Here is a 19,922-nt window from a genome sequence, read left to right on the forward strand (position 1 = left end):
CACGGATTCCTGGGGGAAAGATCATGGAATAGAATCCGTCATTGTAACAGTTGTACTCAGTCTCATATTAAAGGGATTGCCTGTAGAAAACCTGGATTAGGGAATTAATAGAGGGGTTTCTCCAGGGGTGCACCTAGCCTTTCTGCTGCCTGAGGCGAAAACTTAAATGGCGCCCCACCCGTGCCAATTTCTTAACCTAACCCCTTTGCCATAATGAAAGCGCTCATTGCCCAGGGCCCTTTAGCTGCCTCCTCTTGCCCCTACCTGGTGCTGCCTGAGGCGATCGCCTCACCTGGCCTCATTGGTGGTGCACCCCAGTGGACAGAGGCTACAAGGAGCTTCTCTCTTTCTCTGATGACTGCAATGTTTAGGCGAAGTTTACACTGCACTTACAGTGCACGTTTGGCATATACCATGAGAAATGGCAAACCTCTCCATGGGGTTCTATGGTCCCAGAGTATGCCAAAAGAGTGTCCAACGGTATGACATATGATTGCATATATATATAGGCCATACACTATGCATTCCCAGCTCCCCCAGAGGGATGAGAACCCGCAGTTCCCGCTCCTGCTGCCACGCTGCCTGCTGATGAGGACAGGGGGCTGCTCTAGGTTCCGCCGCACAATGAGATTCCTCCCACGCCGGGAGGACGAGGATATGAGCCATTCCCCCTTTGTGGAAGGTCCCTGGAAGGACTCTCGATCCAGCGCCAAACCCTGGGGGTCTCACTTGGGCTAAGGCACGCCGGCGGACGTACCCGCCGCGGCCATCTCGCGCCTGGCTGAGGGCCTGCCATACCCGCTACCTCCCCCTGTAGTAGGCCTGCTGTCTGCTCCCTCAGCCACTTCGGTCCACAGGCCTCCGCTGCCGCCCACAGCCTCCTAGTCAACCCCCCAACTGACTCCATCAGGTAAGCCTCTGCTTGTAGCTTGTTCAAATAAAAGCACAAAATGGCATCTGGACCTCTAACTGCCCCCCATATAAAGGCCTAACCCCTCCTCTATTGACACACCCCTCTCATTAAATATTATTAACCTCTAATTCCCCGTCCCCTCGCATCAGAATTTATCACGCTGGCCTCCCCCTAGGCTGTAGCCCCAGTTCGGCCATTCTGGACATCTGCACACACCAGCTCCGTCTCTCCTTGGAACACAAACTCCTATTATTTCTTCTCTTCTCCCTGAAATCACGGGGATGCCAGAGGCCTTGTCGGCGCGGACATGTCTGTATTGTTTGGGGTTTCCGCTCTGGCTGTCTCTGTTTCTCTTGGCTGAAAAAACATTCAGAGAACATCTCTATGGTGAGACATTCCCTGCCATGATGTGCCAAGACGTTGCCTCCAGCTACGAGTTACAAATCAAGGTGAAATCTTGCAGCAGTGGCCAAGAGCCAAACAAACGTCAACTTCTTTTAATGTAAACCAGTTACGGTTATGGAAATATGTGACTGTGATACCCTAAACCAGGGATGCCCAACCTGCAGCCCCCCAGCTGCTGCAAAACTCCCAGCATGCCTGGACAGCCTACAGTTATTAGAACATGCTGGGAATTGTGGTTTTGCAACAGCTGTAGGGCCGCAGGTTGAGCATCCATGCCCTAAACTATACCCTCACGTGTCATGGGCAAAATGAGACCTTGGCAATAAATGTATAGCTACATATGGACATAATCAGAATATAGCATTACACAGACAAAGTCAGTCACATTTTAGGGTCCATATTATTGTCACAACACTCAGACCCTCTGCAGTTCTCCACCAAAGGACCTTCAGGTCTTCAGCAGAACCACAGGGGATCCAAGTGTTGGTGCAATAATACGGATCCTAACACACAGTCATATTATTGTCATGTGAAACTGGTCTTAGGCCTCATGCACACGTCCGTGTCTGTGACAAGATGGTCAGTCATTTATCCGTGAAGATTTCCGTGAAGGATCAGTGATCGGTCCGTTTTTGCCCTCCGTGCGTCATTTGTATTCCATGTACACTGCTAGGCTGGAAATTAATTTCCAAAGCATCTCAAAGTAATGGTCTGTGAAAACCACGGATCAAACACGGATGGCATCCGTTTTGTGTGCGTGGTAATCACGGACAAAATGGGGCATGTTTCAGTGGTTGTAAAAAGGGGTCAACTTTTTTTACGCCAAAAAGTGCTGTGGTGTGTTTTGAAGATGACCCCCCAATGAGTACGTGAGCGGTCAGTCTGGATACCCCCCATCAGAGCTGCTGTGAATAAACATTTTATCACCTGTATGACATATGGCCGCGGGTCTCATGATCCACACCAACTAAAAATGATCTAAACGCCATGAACAGCATCCCTCACTATCCGCTACACACAGTACTGATTAAGAGGTTAACAATACATCCTAATTAAAAGCTTAAAGGGGTTATCAAACCCCTATAATGGCCCCCAAAATGCCTGGGCCCCTCAAACAGGCTATACTTACCCCGCTCCACGGCACCTGGTCACTTCTGATGCCCGCGGACTGCTGCTGCCAATATGGGGACGAGCCTCCCTAGCATCACCCACAATGTTTTGATCTGTGCGGACATCAGAAGTGACGCGGGTGCCAGGGGGCAAGGTAAGTAAAACCTGTGTGAGGGGGTCGGGCATTTTAGGGGGCATTATAGGGGTTGGATAACCCCTTTAAAAGATAATCAGCCTGAATGATCTACTGTCCATGTGCTATAGAAAACATTCTCTAAAAATCCCATTTTAATTGAATCCAACACTGGGGCTGTTTCCAGATCTGTTTTTGTGCCTCCCACCGGTGCCATATAATGTGCAGTAATAATAAATAGCGCAGACCTTCCCTTCTCAGGAGAATTTCACGTTAGAGAAAATTCCACCGCGTTTTCAGCACATTATTAGTGGAAGAAGGCGAATGCAGAAGCCTGTACTCGTACTCTGCCCGGCTATACGGTGCAGCATCCGTGAATGAGGAAACTAGTCCAGTTTCTTAAAGGAACACTCCGCACAAAGCTGAAACACTGACACTGTGTAGGCCTAGTGTAGAGCTTAAAGGGGCATTCCGAGTACAGCACTCAGCTATCTCCGGAATTCAAATAGAAATGAATGGAGCGGCTGCACGCATGCTGCTCCGTTCATTGTGATCGGAAGGGGTTCCAGTGGTAGGGGATAACTATCTCACCAGAATACCCCTTTAAAGACCCTCCCTGGCTGCTTAGCCTCTTAATAAAAGCAGTGTGGGATGGGATAGAAACAGAAAGAAGTGGAGGTCAGCTGCAACAAGAGCAATGGTGATGTCCTCATTGCACCAAAGGCCTAATTTGCATATTAAGGAAAAGTTTCATAAATTATATCTATGCATGATAAAATTCTAGCTGCTTACAGCCACCATTAGGGGAGTTTACTGCATACTGTTTATACGCTGAACTCAGGGATATTATAATGCTGTATTTTTCTGAGCTTCCTCTAGTGGTGGCTGTATGCTGCCAGAAATGTATCATCTAACTACAGCATATAGCTGTATGATGGAATTTTCGAGCGTCTGTATTAAAAAATTAAATAAAAATGGGTCTCTGACCACAATAGAATGTTTAACTAAAATTACATGATGTTTAAAGGTGGATGCTCACTTCAATCAAGGGACTAATTTCGCTAGTGATAAGTCCTCTTTAAGTGTCAGACAGACGGCTGGAGAAGACGGACACATCTGTGGGGAATCGTGACGGTCAGCCACTGTTAACTCGTCCACCTGGAGGAGCCTCAGATGCCGAATAAACATAAGCCTTGGATTTGGAGGCAATTCAATAAACTGTATGCTGCGCTTCATTCCCAAATGTTCTGTGACTCAAATAGATTTTGGGTTTCCCGTCCTATTTATTTGCTAGGTCCGTGCATGCACCTACTGACTGCTTTTCATTTGGGTAGTCTATAGATATCCTACATGTGTGGTCCTCAACGACAGGCACTCCATTCGGTGCAGAACTACAACTCCCAGCATGTATTGACAAAAAAAATCTACCTATTGGGTTCCATCGAGTGACATATACCCTTTAAAAGGGAAATTGATCTTTAGTCACCAGGCTGGTCATTTTGTTTTGATATCACAAGACTTGACCATCTGCTTTGCTTGACTATTCAAGTATTACTGAAATTAATTTTATTTGATTCAATAAATTTAAAATAAAAATGAAGCAATTTTGCTAAACAAATATTGATGAAAAACCTACCATTTTGTGTCTACAGCTCCAAAGCAGATCTATGTGTCTGCACATTGGTTTACTACAGACATACCTGTGTAGCCTCATCCCGCAGTCCGGTGGTACTCCCTTCTATCTCGCTTCATGGTGATGCACCTTGGATAGGTTTAACAAGAAGGAAGGCGTCAGATAAAAAAATAAATAGAACTACCGGATCAGACTACGTAAGGTTTGTTTGTAGTCTGTAACCATGGAGACGCATAGCTGTAGAAACAAAATAAGATGTTTATTCCAGAACCTCTATTATGGTGGCAGTCCACTACTGATTGTACAGGCGCTGATCTAAACCGCCCCCGGGCCGTCAATGACGTTTATGTACGTCATGTGCATTAAGGGGTTAAATTACTCTCCATTGGTAAGGTCAGTTAGTGGCACTATACGGTCATTGAACACTCCCCTAGATACAGTATACTATTCCATTACACAACACCACCAGCACCACCGCACACTTGTGCTAATACATGACACAGGGTGAGGTCATCTGATGTTGATTCCACCCCTTCCTGCGGATTTATTAGACCCATATATTAGCAGATAAATAATTTGTTGGGTTGCTGGATAATTTCCCCCGTCAGCTGTCATAACACCCGTCCCTCCCTGCCGTGCATTAACGCAGTCTTTTCCGTATCAGCCACTTCCAATCTACGACTCATTAAGGTGGGAGGGGGCTGTGGTGTTTAATGATGGCAGCTGGCGGCTCGTGTCTCTCCCCTGTCCTCTGACACGAGCGGGCACAGTTTCCATCACCTCTCTCATCTATTAAGTGCTGCACACGCTTCGTGAATCAGCTTAACATAATATTGATTTTGGTCTGGTCCGACCTGCATTTAGCTAGTGTTTTATATGTAAGTTAGCGGGGTGTAGGCAATCCTTAAGGATTACAGTAAAACAGCATATAGCGGTGTAAGTGTCAGACTATAATACCGCTGATCCCCATTACATGAGACATCACTGAGGACTGAATGCAGACTTATGCTCACGGCCAAGCAGGGTCGGACTGCCCCACCACAGTACCAGAGGATCCTCCGGAGGGCCCATCTCTGACAATAATGGACCCCTAAAAAAAAAAGAGGACCCTTGAGGACTACGCACGGTACTACCACTGTGGAAAAGCCGCAGCATAGTACAGTACCAGCAAAGTGTATGAGATTACACAAATCTCATGTACACTTTGCAGATTTTTTTCAGCACGGAAATTGTCCTGCCGGGCGAATTCCCAAATCCGCAGCATGTCAATTATGTTTGCGGTTTTAGATGCAAATTTCACCCTGTTCAATAGAAGGGTTAGATCTGCTGCAAAACCGCATCTAATTAGAAATTGCGGATTTTGGTGCAGAAATGCCCGGAAATTGCGGCCTTAAGGTCCTATATACACATAGGGTGGACCCTCAAAAATAATTTCCTCTGGTGGGCCCAAGGGACTTCAGTCCGACGCTGCAGCCAAGCCATGTACCCGCACAGGTAATCCATATCGTTCCATACCACGGAGCCATAGGCACGACATGTAGAGCTGTAGGGTTCATAATTATAGAGCTTCTAGGGAAGAATACTTTCGTAATATCACATAAGATAGACACCTACTTCTACAGTCGGAGGCACCCAGGGTCCACAGATTTCTATTGGCGCTATTTTGTGAATTTAGCACACATCCGATATCACACACATGTATTCCCCGCTCAGGACCTGTACCAGACAGCTAGAGCTCAGGTAGTGGTGGTGCTATGAAGGTAAGGCCTTATGCACACGACCGTTGTGTGTTTTGCGGTCCGCAAATTGCGGATCCGCAAAACACGGATGGCGTCCGTGTGCGTTCCGCAAAACGGACAAGAATAGGACAGGTTATATTTTTTTTGCGGACCGCGGAACGGAGCAACGGATGTGGACAGCACCGGTCTTTCTCTAGATCTTGAGAAAGAGGCTAGAGAAAGACCAGCTAGGTCAAAACGTCGCAATTTTTTGGTGAATAAACCAGCATGATTGAGGACCTGGGAGTACTGCGGTTTTATTTGATTCGTTCTGAAGATTTTGGGAGTACTAAAGACTGGTACCCCACACCGCGGGCACCACCACCACATCGACTTATTATACAGATTCGTTAGTGCTGCTACTTCTTTTTCTTCCTTTGAAGAATATATGGGAACCCTATATAGAAGCTTCTGTGAGTTAAGGGGGTATTCCAGGATATTAATATTGATGGCCTTTAATATTGATAGGCCGTCAATATCTTATGGACACCTGAAAACTAGAAGTCAGCACTGCAGTGGACGGAGCTGGTAAAAGCAGCACTGTTCCCATTGATGTGAATGCTGCAGTTACCAGCTCTGTCCACTACACAAAGCTGCTATGAAACAGGTGATCAGTGGCGGGTGGAATGTCGGACCCCCATCAATCAGATACTGGAGGTATTAAATATAATATATAATAAATATAATAATATATTTTAAATAATAACAGGATATAAAAATTCTGGAATACCCCTTTAAACTCCATATGTTTTCCTGCACTGATACACTGTGACAAACTATAAGGCCAGGAGAGAGGTTAGTGTCAGACTATTTGCAATGAAACTCATTAGTGTATAATCACACAGTGCAGTCAGATCGCAGTGCGTTGCCGCCATTACTGTGCAATCAAGGAAAAAAAAAGCTTAGTAAAACAGTGGTATTTTCCCTAGAGTTCACAGTAATTGCAGCAAAAAACATGATTTGACCAAAAGGTGTAATTCTATCTATAGGACGGATTCGGAATTTCAGACGTTGCGGTCATGTCACAGTTTGTTTCCATGACTAAAAGAGAACTGCCACAGATTTTCCAAAATTACAGCGCAACCACAGCATTTTGTGATGATTTCCCGGTAGTCACCGCAAGAAAATGTGACCAGTCCGCAACATCTGAATTTACCCGTACGCCAGTACAGTCCTTACCATTTACTGACTGCAAAACGATCGTAAAAAAAATCTGAAAACTTCCGAACTGCATAAGGGTATATTCAGATGCTGCAGTTAAAATGCACTAGAAAACCGCATGTAGTTGTACGGCGATTTACCACTTTTTTTTTTTTATGCGCTCATCTCAATATAACCTTAGGGCCAGTTCACACGGTAGAATTTGCAGGCAAAATGTTGGCACCAACACTCCACCGACCCCCACATGGTGTCTGTCTCTCGTTGTCTTCGATAGGTAGCCGCAATACAATTCGAGCGGCCTGCAGTTTAAAGCCCCGACCGAGCCAAGAAGGGACATGATTCGTCTTGGTGCGGTGTCCAGATAGATGCCGCTGGGGGCCGTGGCGGGTATCCGCTTGCGGTTTAGCTCCATTCAATGGCGGGAAGCCGTGAGCAGGTACGTGGCGTCCACAGTGAACAATACACGGTGGATTTTCCCAATATCAAAATCTGATTTTAGTGCATTTCACCCTCAAAATCGGGTCTGAAAAAAACACCTCAAAACAGCTTCTCCTTCATTTCAATGGGAAGCAAAGCAGCGCTTTCTTTTTTTTTTCCTATCTTGGGTGGAATCCACACTGAATATCCCATGGAAATCAATAGAAAGCGTAAAAAAAAATGCTCCATATGTGTCCACGCGTTTTATTTGCATGGATCTGTGCCAAAAACCACAAGCTGAAAGCGCAGTTTTGTACTGAAGTCAACAGCCATTACTTAAAAAAAAAAACTTTAAATAAAGGAACAAAAACGTGCCAAAAACTGCACGAAAAAACGTGCTGAAAAAAAAAACACACGTGGATTCCGCGCTGAATTTTGTGTTTCGTCGTATGAACATACCCTTAGAGCAGGGGTCAGCAACCTTCAGCACTAGAGCTGTTGTGAAACTACAATTCCCAGCATGCTCTATTAATTTCTATGAGACTTCTTAGAAGAGCAGAGCAAGTATGCATGCTGGGAGTAGTAGTTTCACAACAGCTGCAGTGCCGGAGGTTGCTTACCCCTGCCTTATGGCTCATGCACACGACCATATGTATTTTGCGGTCCGCAAAACACGTATACGCAAAATGTACGGATACCGTCCGTGTGCATTCCGTATTTTGCGGAACGGAACAGCTGGCCCCTAATAGAACAGTCCTATCCTTGTCCGTAATGCGGACAATAATAGGACATGTTCTATTCTTTTGAGGAACGGATATACGGAAACGGAATACACACGGAGTAACTTTTTTTTTGCGGACCATTGAAATGAATAGTTCTTCATACGGTCCGCAAAAAAATGGAACGGACACGAAAAGAAAATACGTTCGTGTGCATGAGCCAAAGCCACTATACCTGATCCAGGGTATTTAGATGCAGGGTCCGGGGCAGTTAATTGAATCTTAGTCCCAGGTAGATGAATACAGGATAGCATTGAGGCCAGGTCTATGGTCCCCCAAGCGGAGGGGCCCGGCAGCTGCCCCCCTGCTATGTGTTAATTTCATATATTAACAATCAGGCTTTTTTACCCTTCCTAAGACTAAGGGGGTCTGCACTAAACCCCCATTCCCAGTTTAGGTAAAAATAGCGATTGAAAAGCAGACTCGTTACGGTTTAATTTATTGCCGTGTAAGTCAATCCACACAATGGGCCTTGCGTCAATACCAGTCCATTAACTCCGCTCCCTTTGGCCCTCGTACAATATTTCTCCACTTGCTAATTGCCCTAAACAGATCCCATTAAATTCTAAATGTGAAATGTCTGCGTCGCGCCGACGATGAGGAGGATTACTCCAATCTCCGGCGTTCTCCGTTTTTTTTTTTTTTACACCGCATCAATTAAGCTCTCTCTCCGAAAATGTTCCTGTTGCCTCATAAACTCATTTCCTGTCAAACCTGTTGACATAAGCGTGGGAGGAAATGATCATGACAGGGGCTCGTTTAGGAGAGGGCACGCTCCTTGGCACACGAGAGGATATTAACGTCTCAGAGAAGGAAATTTCAGGACGATTCTAATGAAAAGTCACTAATGATAATACCACTGGAAATAGTTGTGTTTCTTTAGGGCTGGAAAAAGTTGAAGTGTTCTTATAATTTCACTTTAATTACTCAAAATAGGTTAAATTTCCCTTTATTTACACAAAATAGGTTAATTTGTTAATTTTGCCATAAATCATGTTTTTTTTTATAGCACTCCACCTTCATACTACCGTGGAATTACCGTAAATCCTGTATTATTTCTGCCTGCAGACACCACTAGGGGGAGCTCACTACATACAGATATATACATACACTCAACCTTAACTAAGGCGCTCCCCCTATGGGGGCCCCATAATGATAGCTTATATTATAACTACGACTATAAAGTCCCCGTAAAAACATTCATAGTGGCCCCACAATAACACAGGGCCCCATACTGACAGGGGAGAGACCCAAGCATAGTGGCCCCATAACAACAGGCATAGTGGGCCCCGTAACAAACCTTGCTATATATATATATATATTCTGTGCAGTAATTGTGGCTGTCGGGGTCCCTCTTCAGGTTACTTATCTTCCCCTCCCATTTGCTGACACTTTTTACCTCAGAATTACCTCAGTTTTGTCTCATTTCTCTCACAATCTCCTGACATGGCCGCCCTTCCTTCTTTACCTCACAGCTGACTGACCCTCCGGCCCCGCCCCCTCCCTCCTGTCACTCAGCTGCCTGTCCACGCCCACTCTAGAGGCCAGTGTATTGCTCCTTATGTATCTGGCAGCAGCCAATCAGAGCGCAGGTTTCTCTTTTCCAGCGCTGGGCTGTAGCTGGTTGCTATGGGAGACCACAGCCTTGAAAGTTTGTCTAAGCACAGTTCACATTGCGTTGAGGTAGACATTGCGTGGAGGTAGACTGGAACTGCCAAAATACCGATCAAAATGGCCCCCAATAGACCCCTTTAGCTTCCAGTGAGGGCCTTTGCGGTTTCCTTGATGGCAACCATCGATCAATGGTTCTCCCAATGTGGCTCCAAATGGAGGCCCCAATGTCAGTGTGAACAGAGCCTTGTGTCTCATCCCACCTTTACGCACCTACTTACATAACTTCCATCGCCTTTTAATGGCTCTGCGCCATGTTTTTAACTTTATCCGCTTTCCACAGCCCCCCACCAGCCCCATGACCGGGGTCCCGTTCCCCTGTATTCATTCATTCTCTATTGGACTTCAGCTGCTCCATTCGTGCAGGAGGGGAACGAGACCCCATTCTCAGGATGGTGGGGGTCCTGGCAGTCAGACTCCCACCGATCAGATACTTATCCTGTATATCCTGTCTGCTTTCAAAAGCTTAACTTGCTACTTTTGGGACCCGCACCGATATAGAGAACAGAGCCCTGAAAGTGAAGGAGGGCGCACTGTGCATGCGCAGCCACCCTCCGTTCATTTTCTATGGGGCCGGCGAAAATAGCTGAGCGCTGGCTCGCCTATTTCCGTTGGCCCCATAGAAATTAATGGGAGCTGGGGCTGAGCATGCGCGGTGCACTCCCATTCACTTCTATGGGGAGCGGGTTTGGTGGTGGCCAGACCCGAATCCTCCAGCCACCACCTTGGGGGGGGGCTCCGTTCCCGATATAGGTGCGGGTCCGGAACCTATAAGACAATGGGGGCATATCCTAGCGATATGCCCTATTGTCTATGATGAGACAACCCCTTTAAGTTTCCAACCTGGCCCTGACTGTCAGATACGTGTGGGTCCCAAGCTGAGGATCCGCTCTTATTTCCAGAACAGACCCCAAAAATGAAGGAGAGCACACTGCGCATGCGCAGCGTACTCACCATTAATTTCTATAGCTGCGTGAGCGCTGTCCCTTTTTCGGATGGTCTTTGTTCACTTCAGCGGCCCCGTTCTGGAGATAGGAGCAGGTCCCAGATGTATCCCAGGAGCCATCAGTGTCTGAGATGAGCCGACCCCTTTGACCACAAAGCCTGCGAGCTGGACCCATCTCCACCCTCTTGTCCTCCATGTGATGCCTTATGCGATATAACATTATAAATGTGCGCACAGTTCCACATATGCATTAATGTAAATAAGACTCCGTGGAGAGGGGGTGGGGGTGGTGTGGGGAGGGGGATGGGGCGTTCGTTTCATCTATCTCTTTTGGAAACCAAACAGGCCCATGAAAGCCAACAGTGAATGAAATAACACACATGGTCTGAACAAATAAACCTCATACAGAACGCCACGAAGCTCAGCTTCAATGGAGACACGTCCCGGCAGGAGGGGCCCATAAATAAACAGGTTTTATATTGAATTAATCCGCTGAGTCTTGTCTTATTTCACCTTCAGGGTAAAGCCGGTCACGTCATGGACCCCGACCAATGCCCGGGAACAAATAGGCATCACTAAAATCAGTGGCACTTCCATAGAAGAGCTGTGTGCTCCAAATGAGCATGGAAACTATTGCATTGTGGCCACTTACCTTTCATCTAACATTTCTCTGCGATATTTCATACAGGTAGACTTCCCCTTTAAGATGTTCTTAAAGGGACAGTTCACTTTTGGGATAAATTCGCAATGGAAAGAACCTTCCAAAATAAAGATTGTGCTACTTTTGATTCATAATACATTGAGACTTTTGCAGTTGTCAGAAGATGCATCAACTTTCTCTTATCCCTTAAGAATATTTTTACAATTATTGTTGTGGCCCTTTATAGGGTGGTCTGCTTTGTGCTATCCCTGATTGTTACAAGCATCGTCTTAGGATACGTCGATCACAGAGTATGCCGCTGCTTGGATCCGCTCCAACCATTAGCTGTGGTCTGCTGGCGAGCCTAGCAGCAAGGGTTGAGTTTCGCTGTAGTGCCCCCACAGGAGAAATGAAGCATTGCACAGCTCCCCTTGAAATCAGCTAGCTATCCATGTAATGCACAGACATATTTGCATTTATTCAAGTAATTGCACACTCCTATAGGCCATGAGCCAAACAAATGACAGGCTTCAAAGTCTACATTCTGGAGAAGGTACGGAAGGTTGCACATTTTCCTGCAGCGGCGACGGCAGGAGAAACGTGGTATTAAATGGTATCATATTGCATTGAGTCCTCCAGACGGGCTATTCTCTGCAGTAGTACCACCCTGGCTAATAGAAGGGAGACCCCATCAAGGACATCCGTACATTAGTGAGTGTTCCCAGTTTGGCATGGGCAGCCCTCTTATAGGAGGTACCCTTCGAGTTTGTTCAAAGTGGAAAACGTCTTTAAGCCTAAGGGCATCTGTCAGTAGTTTTGTCCCTATGACACTGGATGACCTGTTGCATGTGCACTTGGCAGCTGAAGGCATCTGCGTCGGTCCCATGTTCATATGTGCCCGCATTGCTGAGAAAAATTATGTTTTATTATATGCAAATGAATCTTTAGGAGCAACAGGGGCGTTACCGTTACACCTAGAGGCTCTGCTCTCTCTGAAACTGCTGCTTCCTCTGCAGCTATGATTGACAGGTCTAGCCAGAGAAAACATCATCACACCTGGACCTGTCAATCAAAGTACAGAGGATGTGGCAGTTGCAGAGAGAGCAGAGCCTCTAGGAGTAATGGCAACACCCCTGTTGCTCCTAGAGGCTCATTTGCATACAAAAAAAACTTCATTTATCTCAATAATGGGGGCACGTATGAACATGGGACCAACACAGATGTCTTCAGCTGCCAATTGCACATGTAGCAGGTCAGCCAGTGTCATAGGTACAAAACTGCTGACAGATGCCCTTTAATTAGCCAAACATTAGTTTCAAAAAAGTGTTGTAGTCTTGCAAATCCCCATATTTCATTATGCAGTTTCCTTACTGTTCTGTAGCTGCAGGATATAAAACAGAGACACCTCACAGTCGGACGTTGCTTTTTGGACGGTTTCGGTCTGAAATCAGCGGACACTTTCCATAAATCCAGGTTTTGTTACAGCCCGTCAGATATTTTTGGTTGGTGCCCAAACTCCCAGCTTGACCGTCTTTACCTATTGACTCAGTCTTGGAAACCCAGCGCCCAGCTGCCAAGCAACCTGGCGGCCCGGTCTCATAATTCAGTCCTCCCGATGCAGCGCAGGGATCCCCCTGGGCCTATGGATTTACATGTCATTTGTTTTACTTTGATTGCAAACCCAAACACTTCATGCTTACCCAAGCAAGCAGCGCTGGGCACGGGCCCAAATCAGAGCAGCTGTAGCTAAAAATATATGTCTAGAGGTAAATGTGCGAATTTAACCCTATAGAATAGGAGCCGTCTATTAAATAGCGGAGCGCTGCGCAGCGCTAGATTAATATGTCAGGTGACCTACCAGAATAAGTAATGTAAAGGACGTCTTCAGGATCGTATTGATCCTATGCTTTAAGACTGATTAGGTAAAGTAGTTTAAAGGGGTCCTCCGGGATTTTCAGCAGGGGTCCGACTATTAACGCCCCGGAAGCTATGGTGCTCTGTTGAGTGAGGCAGCCTTCTCACAGCATAACAAGCACAGCGCCGTCCATTCAATAGTGGCTGTGCTTGGTATTGCAGCTCCACCCCATTCACTTGAATGGGACTGAGCTGCGCCTAGGCCATGTGACCGATGAACATGACATCAGTGGCCTAGGATGAGGCCTAAGTGCTCTTGGCGCTCCTAAGCATTGATCGGTGGTGGTGCCAGGAGTCAGAAACCCCACTGATCAGAGGTGGATGACCTATCCTGAGGACAGGCCATCAATATCAAAATCCCTGAGATCCCCTTTAAGTTTGTTGCTGCAATATGGATGCAATACTAATGCACTTGGATACAGAAAATCGACGGGGGTGGTGTCACAAGGCAACAAACTAAACAGCATTGCCCTTTGATACTAATACATGGCTGGAAAGGTTTGTTAAGAAATCATGTGCAACATAATATATCTTTATGGACTTTGGAGCTGCATCCTTTACACACAGAGTTCCAAATCTGCTGCTTTCTTTAAAAATGATAAAAATCTATTTGCTTTCAGCCACCACTAGGGGGAGCTCTCTAGTAGTAAGTGCAATAGGAGATGTAAAAATTTGGTTTGAGCTCCCCCTAGTGGTACATCCAGGCAAACACTTTGTGTAACAGGAAGCTGGGGAAGCAATTTCAGTGCATGGAGCTTAGTTATGCCACCGATCTTCACCATTATTAATCAACCATAAAAAATTTAAGAAAATAATAAAATGCCTTGTAATAAATGTGGTACGTAAATTTTTTTCCAGGCCAAAAACACCTTAGTCATCTATAGGATGGGACTGAGTTGCAATACCAAATGCAGCCTATAGACATGAGAGTGGTGCTGTTTCTGGAAGAAAACAGCTACGGTTTTTTGTTCTCTCACGACCCTCTTATAATGATGACGTTCTCCTCTATACAGTATGCTGTCCTAAAGACCCTTCAGGTTTTTGACCGAACCATGATTTTGTGAGCGAAGGAGTGAAGTCACCACTTGGCCTAATCTTACCTTAAATCTAGAAATAAGGAAACCAAATGCATATATTGTGGCATTAAGCCAAGAGACATGTTCTGGTTTATTTTATAGACATAAGGTAATGAGAGATCTTCAAATGGTCCCAGAATCCCCCGACACTAGACTGCTAATCGCAGTAGAAGGCACCACCCTTGCCAAGGATCCTGGGTTGTACTGTTCGCAAGCTAAAGTAGCGCACAATTTATAGAACATATCTTTTAATTTTTAAGCCATAAACTAGAACGTTGTGTTGATTTGATTTTAATGCAGAACACATGTATTTTTCACTTAGGTTAAAACCAGCATTGTCCTGAAATGATGTAGATATACAGTGGGTTTGGGTTCAAATTTCTTCACAGACACATTGCCACCTGCAGGTCATAAGCAGGTACTACATCAAGTTGTGTTCATTAAAACGTAAAACCTAGTGAATTTTGTTATCATCTTGTCAAACATTCCAGATATGCTATGCAACTCATTGGAGAGGATATCTGCAAAACAATTACTGACACCAACATAATTTGTGAGAAGGAAATAGATGAGAGGGTTAATCACCCAAGGACCCAGTATATGGGTCCTTGGGTGATGATGATAAGAATAGCAAAGGTTTACCCAAATTGCCATGCCCCCACCCTTCCCCAAGCCCAGTGGACCCTGGCATTTGCCAAAGTTTGCCTGGTGGTGGCCCTGTTCCGTATAATACCATTATATCTCTGTAATTTGCAGCTTTCCACTCCAGACAAATTTTTGGCTCAGATCCCAAAACTTTTTTTTTTTTTTTTTAGGATGAAGATATATATCACCCCCATCATCTGTTACTTGCCGCAGTTCAGTATACAGGAACACATGATACCCATGTTCTGAATCTGGAAAGATCAATCCTATCATTGTGAAGATGTTGGTAGGAAATGATTAGTTAGGAAATGTTTTATAAATGTATCAGGATGAATTAGTTGATACCTAAATGAATTAGACGTGTGTATCCCTTTAAACAAGCCCTGATGTTTATCACGGTATAGATGGTATCTGGATCCCTCATGAACAGTGAGAAGAAATGTGATATGAGGCTGAGCAATGGATCTGAACATGTCACGAAATTATCATAGTGAAGAGGGCGGTAATAAGTGAGGAAGAGACCAAACGAGCAACACAGATCACAATGGCACATGGTGCTATCATTAGATATTGGAAGGCAGAAGAGTCTAGCCACTCAGCTGATGCATGTATTATGAGTCCTGCATTTTTTTCATCTCTGTAATATTATTGAGGAGTTCATATTTTGAGTTTCTATAACAATGACACACTGACACAGGGTACAAGGCACTGATATAGGGTACAAAGCACTGACACACTGACACAGGGTACAAGGCACTGATATAGGGTACAAAGCACTGACACAGGGTGCAAGGCACTGACACAGGGTGCAAGGCACTGACACACTGACACAGGGTGCAAGGCACTGACACAGGGTACAAGGCACTGACACACTGACACAGGGTGCAAGGCACTGACACAGGGTACAAGGCACTGACACAGGGTGCAAGGCACTGACACAGGGTACAAGGCACTGATATAGGGTACAAAGCACTGACACAGGGTACAAGGCACTGACACAGGGTACAAAGCACTGACACACTGACACAGGGTACAAGGCACTGATATAGGGTACAAAGCACTGACACACTGACACAGGGTACAAGGCACTGACACAGGGTACAAGGCACTGATATAGGGTACAAAGCACTGACACACTGACCCAGGGTACAAGGCACTGATATAGAGTACAAAGCACTGACACACTGACACAGGGTACAAGGCACTGACACAGGGTACAAGGCACTGATATAGGGTACAAAGCACTGACACACTGACACAGGGTGCAAGGCACTGACACACTGACATAGGGTGTAAGGCACTGATATAGGGTACAAAGCACTGACACACTGACACAGGGTGCAAGGCACTGACACACTGACACAGGGTGCAAGGCACTGACACACTGACACAGGGTGCAAGGCACTGATATAGGGTACAAAGCACTGACACACTGACACAGGGTGCAAGGCAATGATATAGGGTACAGAGCACTGACACACTGACACAGGGTGCAATGCACTGACACACTGACACAGGGTGCAAGGCACTGACACACTGACACAGGGTGCAAGGCACTGACACACTGACACAGGGTGCAAGGCACTGACAGGGTACAAGGCACTGATATAGGGTACAAAGCACTGACACACTGACACAGGGTGCAAGGCACTGACACACTGACACAGGGTGCAAGGCACTGACACACTGACACAGGGTGCAAGGCACTGACACACTGACACAGGGTGCAAGGCACTGACACACTGACACAGGGTGCAAGGCACTGACACACTGACACAGGGTGCAAGGCACTGACACACTGACACAGGGTGCAAGGCACTGATATAGGGTACAAAGCACTGACACACTGACACAGGGTGCAAGGCAATGATATAGGGTACAGAGCACTGACACAGGGTACAAGGCAATGGCACACTGACACAGGGTGCAAGGCACTGACACAGGGTGCAAGGCAATGACACACTGACACAGGGTACAAGGCAATGACACACTGACACAGGGTGCAAGGCACTGACACACTGACACAGGGTGCAAGGCACTGACACACTGACACAGGGTGCAAGGCACTGACACACTGACACAGGGTGCAAGGCACTGACACACTGACACAGGGTGCAAGGCACTGACACACTGACACAGGGTGCAAGGCACTGACACACTGACACAGGGTGCAAGGCACTGACACAGGGTACAAGGCAATGGCACACTGACACAGGGTGCAACGCACTGACACACTGACACAGGGTACAAGGCAATGACACAGGGAACAAGGCAATGACACACTGACACAGGGTACAAGGCACTGACACAGGGTACAAGGCAATGACACAGGGAACAAGGCAATGACACACTGACACAGGGTACAAGGCACTGACACAGGGTACAAGGCAATGACACACTGACACAGGACGCAAAGCAATCACACACTGACACAGGGTACAAGGCAATGACACAGCGTACAAGGCAATGACACACTGACACAGAGTACAAGGCAATCACACACTGACGAATGGTACAAGGCACTGACACACTGACATAGGGTACAAGGTAATGACACAGGGTACAAGGCAATGGCACACTGACGAAGGGTACAAGGCACTGACAGTGTACAGGGCAATGACACACTGACACAGGGAGGAAGGCAATCACACACTGATGAAGGGTACAAGGCACTGACACACTGACACAGGGTACAAGGTAATGACAAACTGACACAGGGTACAAGGCACTGACACAGGGTACAAGGCACTGACACAGGGTACAAGGCAATGACACACTGACACAGGACGCAAAGCAATCACACACTGACACAGGGTACAAGGCAATGACACAGCGTACAAGGCAATGACACACTGACACAGAGTACAAGGCAATCACACACTGACGAATGGTACAAGGCACTGACACACTGACATAGGGTACAAGGTAATGACACAGGGTACAAGGCAATGGCACACTGACGAAGGGTACAAGGCACTGACAGTGTACAGGGCAATGACACACTGACACAGGGCGGAAGGCAATCACACACTGATGAAGGGTACAAGGCACTGACACACTGACATAGGGTACAAGGTAATGACAAACTGACACAGGGTACAAGGCACTGATATAGGGTACAAAGCACTGACACACTGACACAGGGTACAAGGCAATGACACACTGAATCTTGGGCTACAAATGATGAAGGGACACTAAGTATAGGAAAATAATACACTGATACTTAAGGTGATAGGACAGTGACACTGGTGTACAGGAAAATGATACACTGACGATTAGGGTACAGGGTATTGACACTTGATGTACATTGCAATGGGAAACTATTACTTGGAGGAGAAAGGACTGACACACTGATACTTTGCGTACAGGACAATGACACTTGGGGTACAGGAAAATGGCATACTGACACTCAGGGTCCAGGACAATGAGAAACTGATACTTGGAGGTGATAGGACAATAACACAACACATACTTGGGATACAGAACAATGACACACTGACACATGGGGACAGAAAAATGACACTTGGGGTACATACAGGATAGTGACACACTGACATCTGGGGTACAGGAAAAGGATATACTGACACGTGAGGTACAGGACAATGACACACTGACATTTGGGGTACAGGAAAATGACACACAGGGTATAGAACAATGACATACTGATACATTGGGGTACAGGATAATGACACACTGAAACTACCCTATAAGGCATAGGCCATAACAATTTGGGGTGACACTTTGTAATTATAGAGATTCTGAGCCTTATACAATTTGGGGAGAATCCCTCATGTTTGTTACATCCCATGTGAAATCCTTGTCCTTACAACACACTGTGTCTTGGATGTATGTGACGGTGGGGATGTTAAGCCTCATCAGTCAGGGTGGATGCTCCGTCCCTGAAGATACTACCTCACGCCTTCACTTTGTGGATGGTGAAGAATTGATGCTCAGAGTGTGCTGAACCCGAGCATGCCCCTCCTGCCCTCCTCCACCAGCAAACCTCCGGAGAAGTTATCATACAGATCACAGTCCAGGTATTCCTTACCTGCCATCTGTCCAGATCCTGCTTCCCAACTGTCTTCAAGCTCCAAGGATCCAGCCCAGACCAGCGCCACGAGGAACAGCAGTGGTGCCAGCTGGCAGTGCCCCCTGGTCATATCCATAGTCCTTATTCCTTGTGGGTAAATGCATCCAGTCCTTGCACTTTTCAAGCATCAGAGTTTATGTAGCAATCACAGCTATATGGTTATCTTTATGGCTTTCCTCTATTCTCCGGTTTCTCTTATATTCCTTATTAGCAGCCCCAAAAAATCGTGTTTAGTGCCCCCTCCTTTGCAGTCCTGTGCAGCTATCTAACCCTTCCATAACAATGCATCTCACACAATCAGTGGGTTCTTTCTGCAGCTTTTGGGGTGCTAATGCAGCAATATAGCGGTAGTTACTATTAAAATAGGGGTTCAGCCCTTACATTTTCTCTAGTGAGAAGCAAAGACCCCCAAGTCCAGCAGCACATCCTTCTCTACAGAGTATTTCTGGGACTCTGCAGTCCATTCTCAGCTGCAGAGACTTAGATACACCCACCGAGGGGCAAAGCCATTCAGGAGGGGGCTAGGGACAACCCTCTCTCTCAAATTGCTGATGTGCAGGTGGAGGGGGGGTGGGAGCCACCTGTACAGTAAGGAGAAGGTGGGGTGTAGG

General features: G+C 46.3%; 1 protein-coding gene across 1 annotated transcript in view; it reads right to left on the minus strand.

Moving 5' to 3' along the window:
• LOC122919696 (collagen alpha-1(I) chain-like) overlaps window positions 1–19,686 on the minus strand; it is a 240,984-nt gene extending 221,298 nt beyond the window's left edge. Inside the window, exon 1 of the mRNA XM_044268877.1 lies at window positions 19,270–19,686. Coding sequence (XP_044124812.1) covers window positions 19,270–19,387 — 118 coding nt within the window. The 5' untranslated portion in view covers window positions 19,388–19,686. The remainder of the gene's footprint in view (window positions 1–19,269) is intronic.
• Window positions 19,687–19,922: the final 236 nt, after the last annotated feature.

Source organism: Bufo gargarizans, chromosome 9 (genome assembly GCF_014858855.1).
Source record: "Bufo gargarizans isolate SCDJY-AF-19 chromosome 9, ASM1485885v1, whole genome shotgun sequence".
Lineage (NCBI taxonomy): Eukaryota > Metazoa > Chordata > Amphibia > Anura > Bufonidae > Bufo > Bufo gargarizans.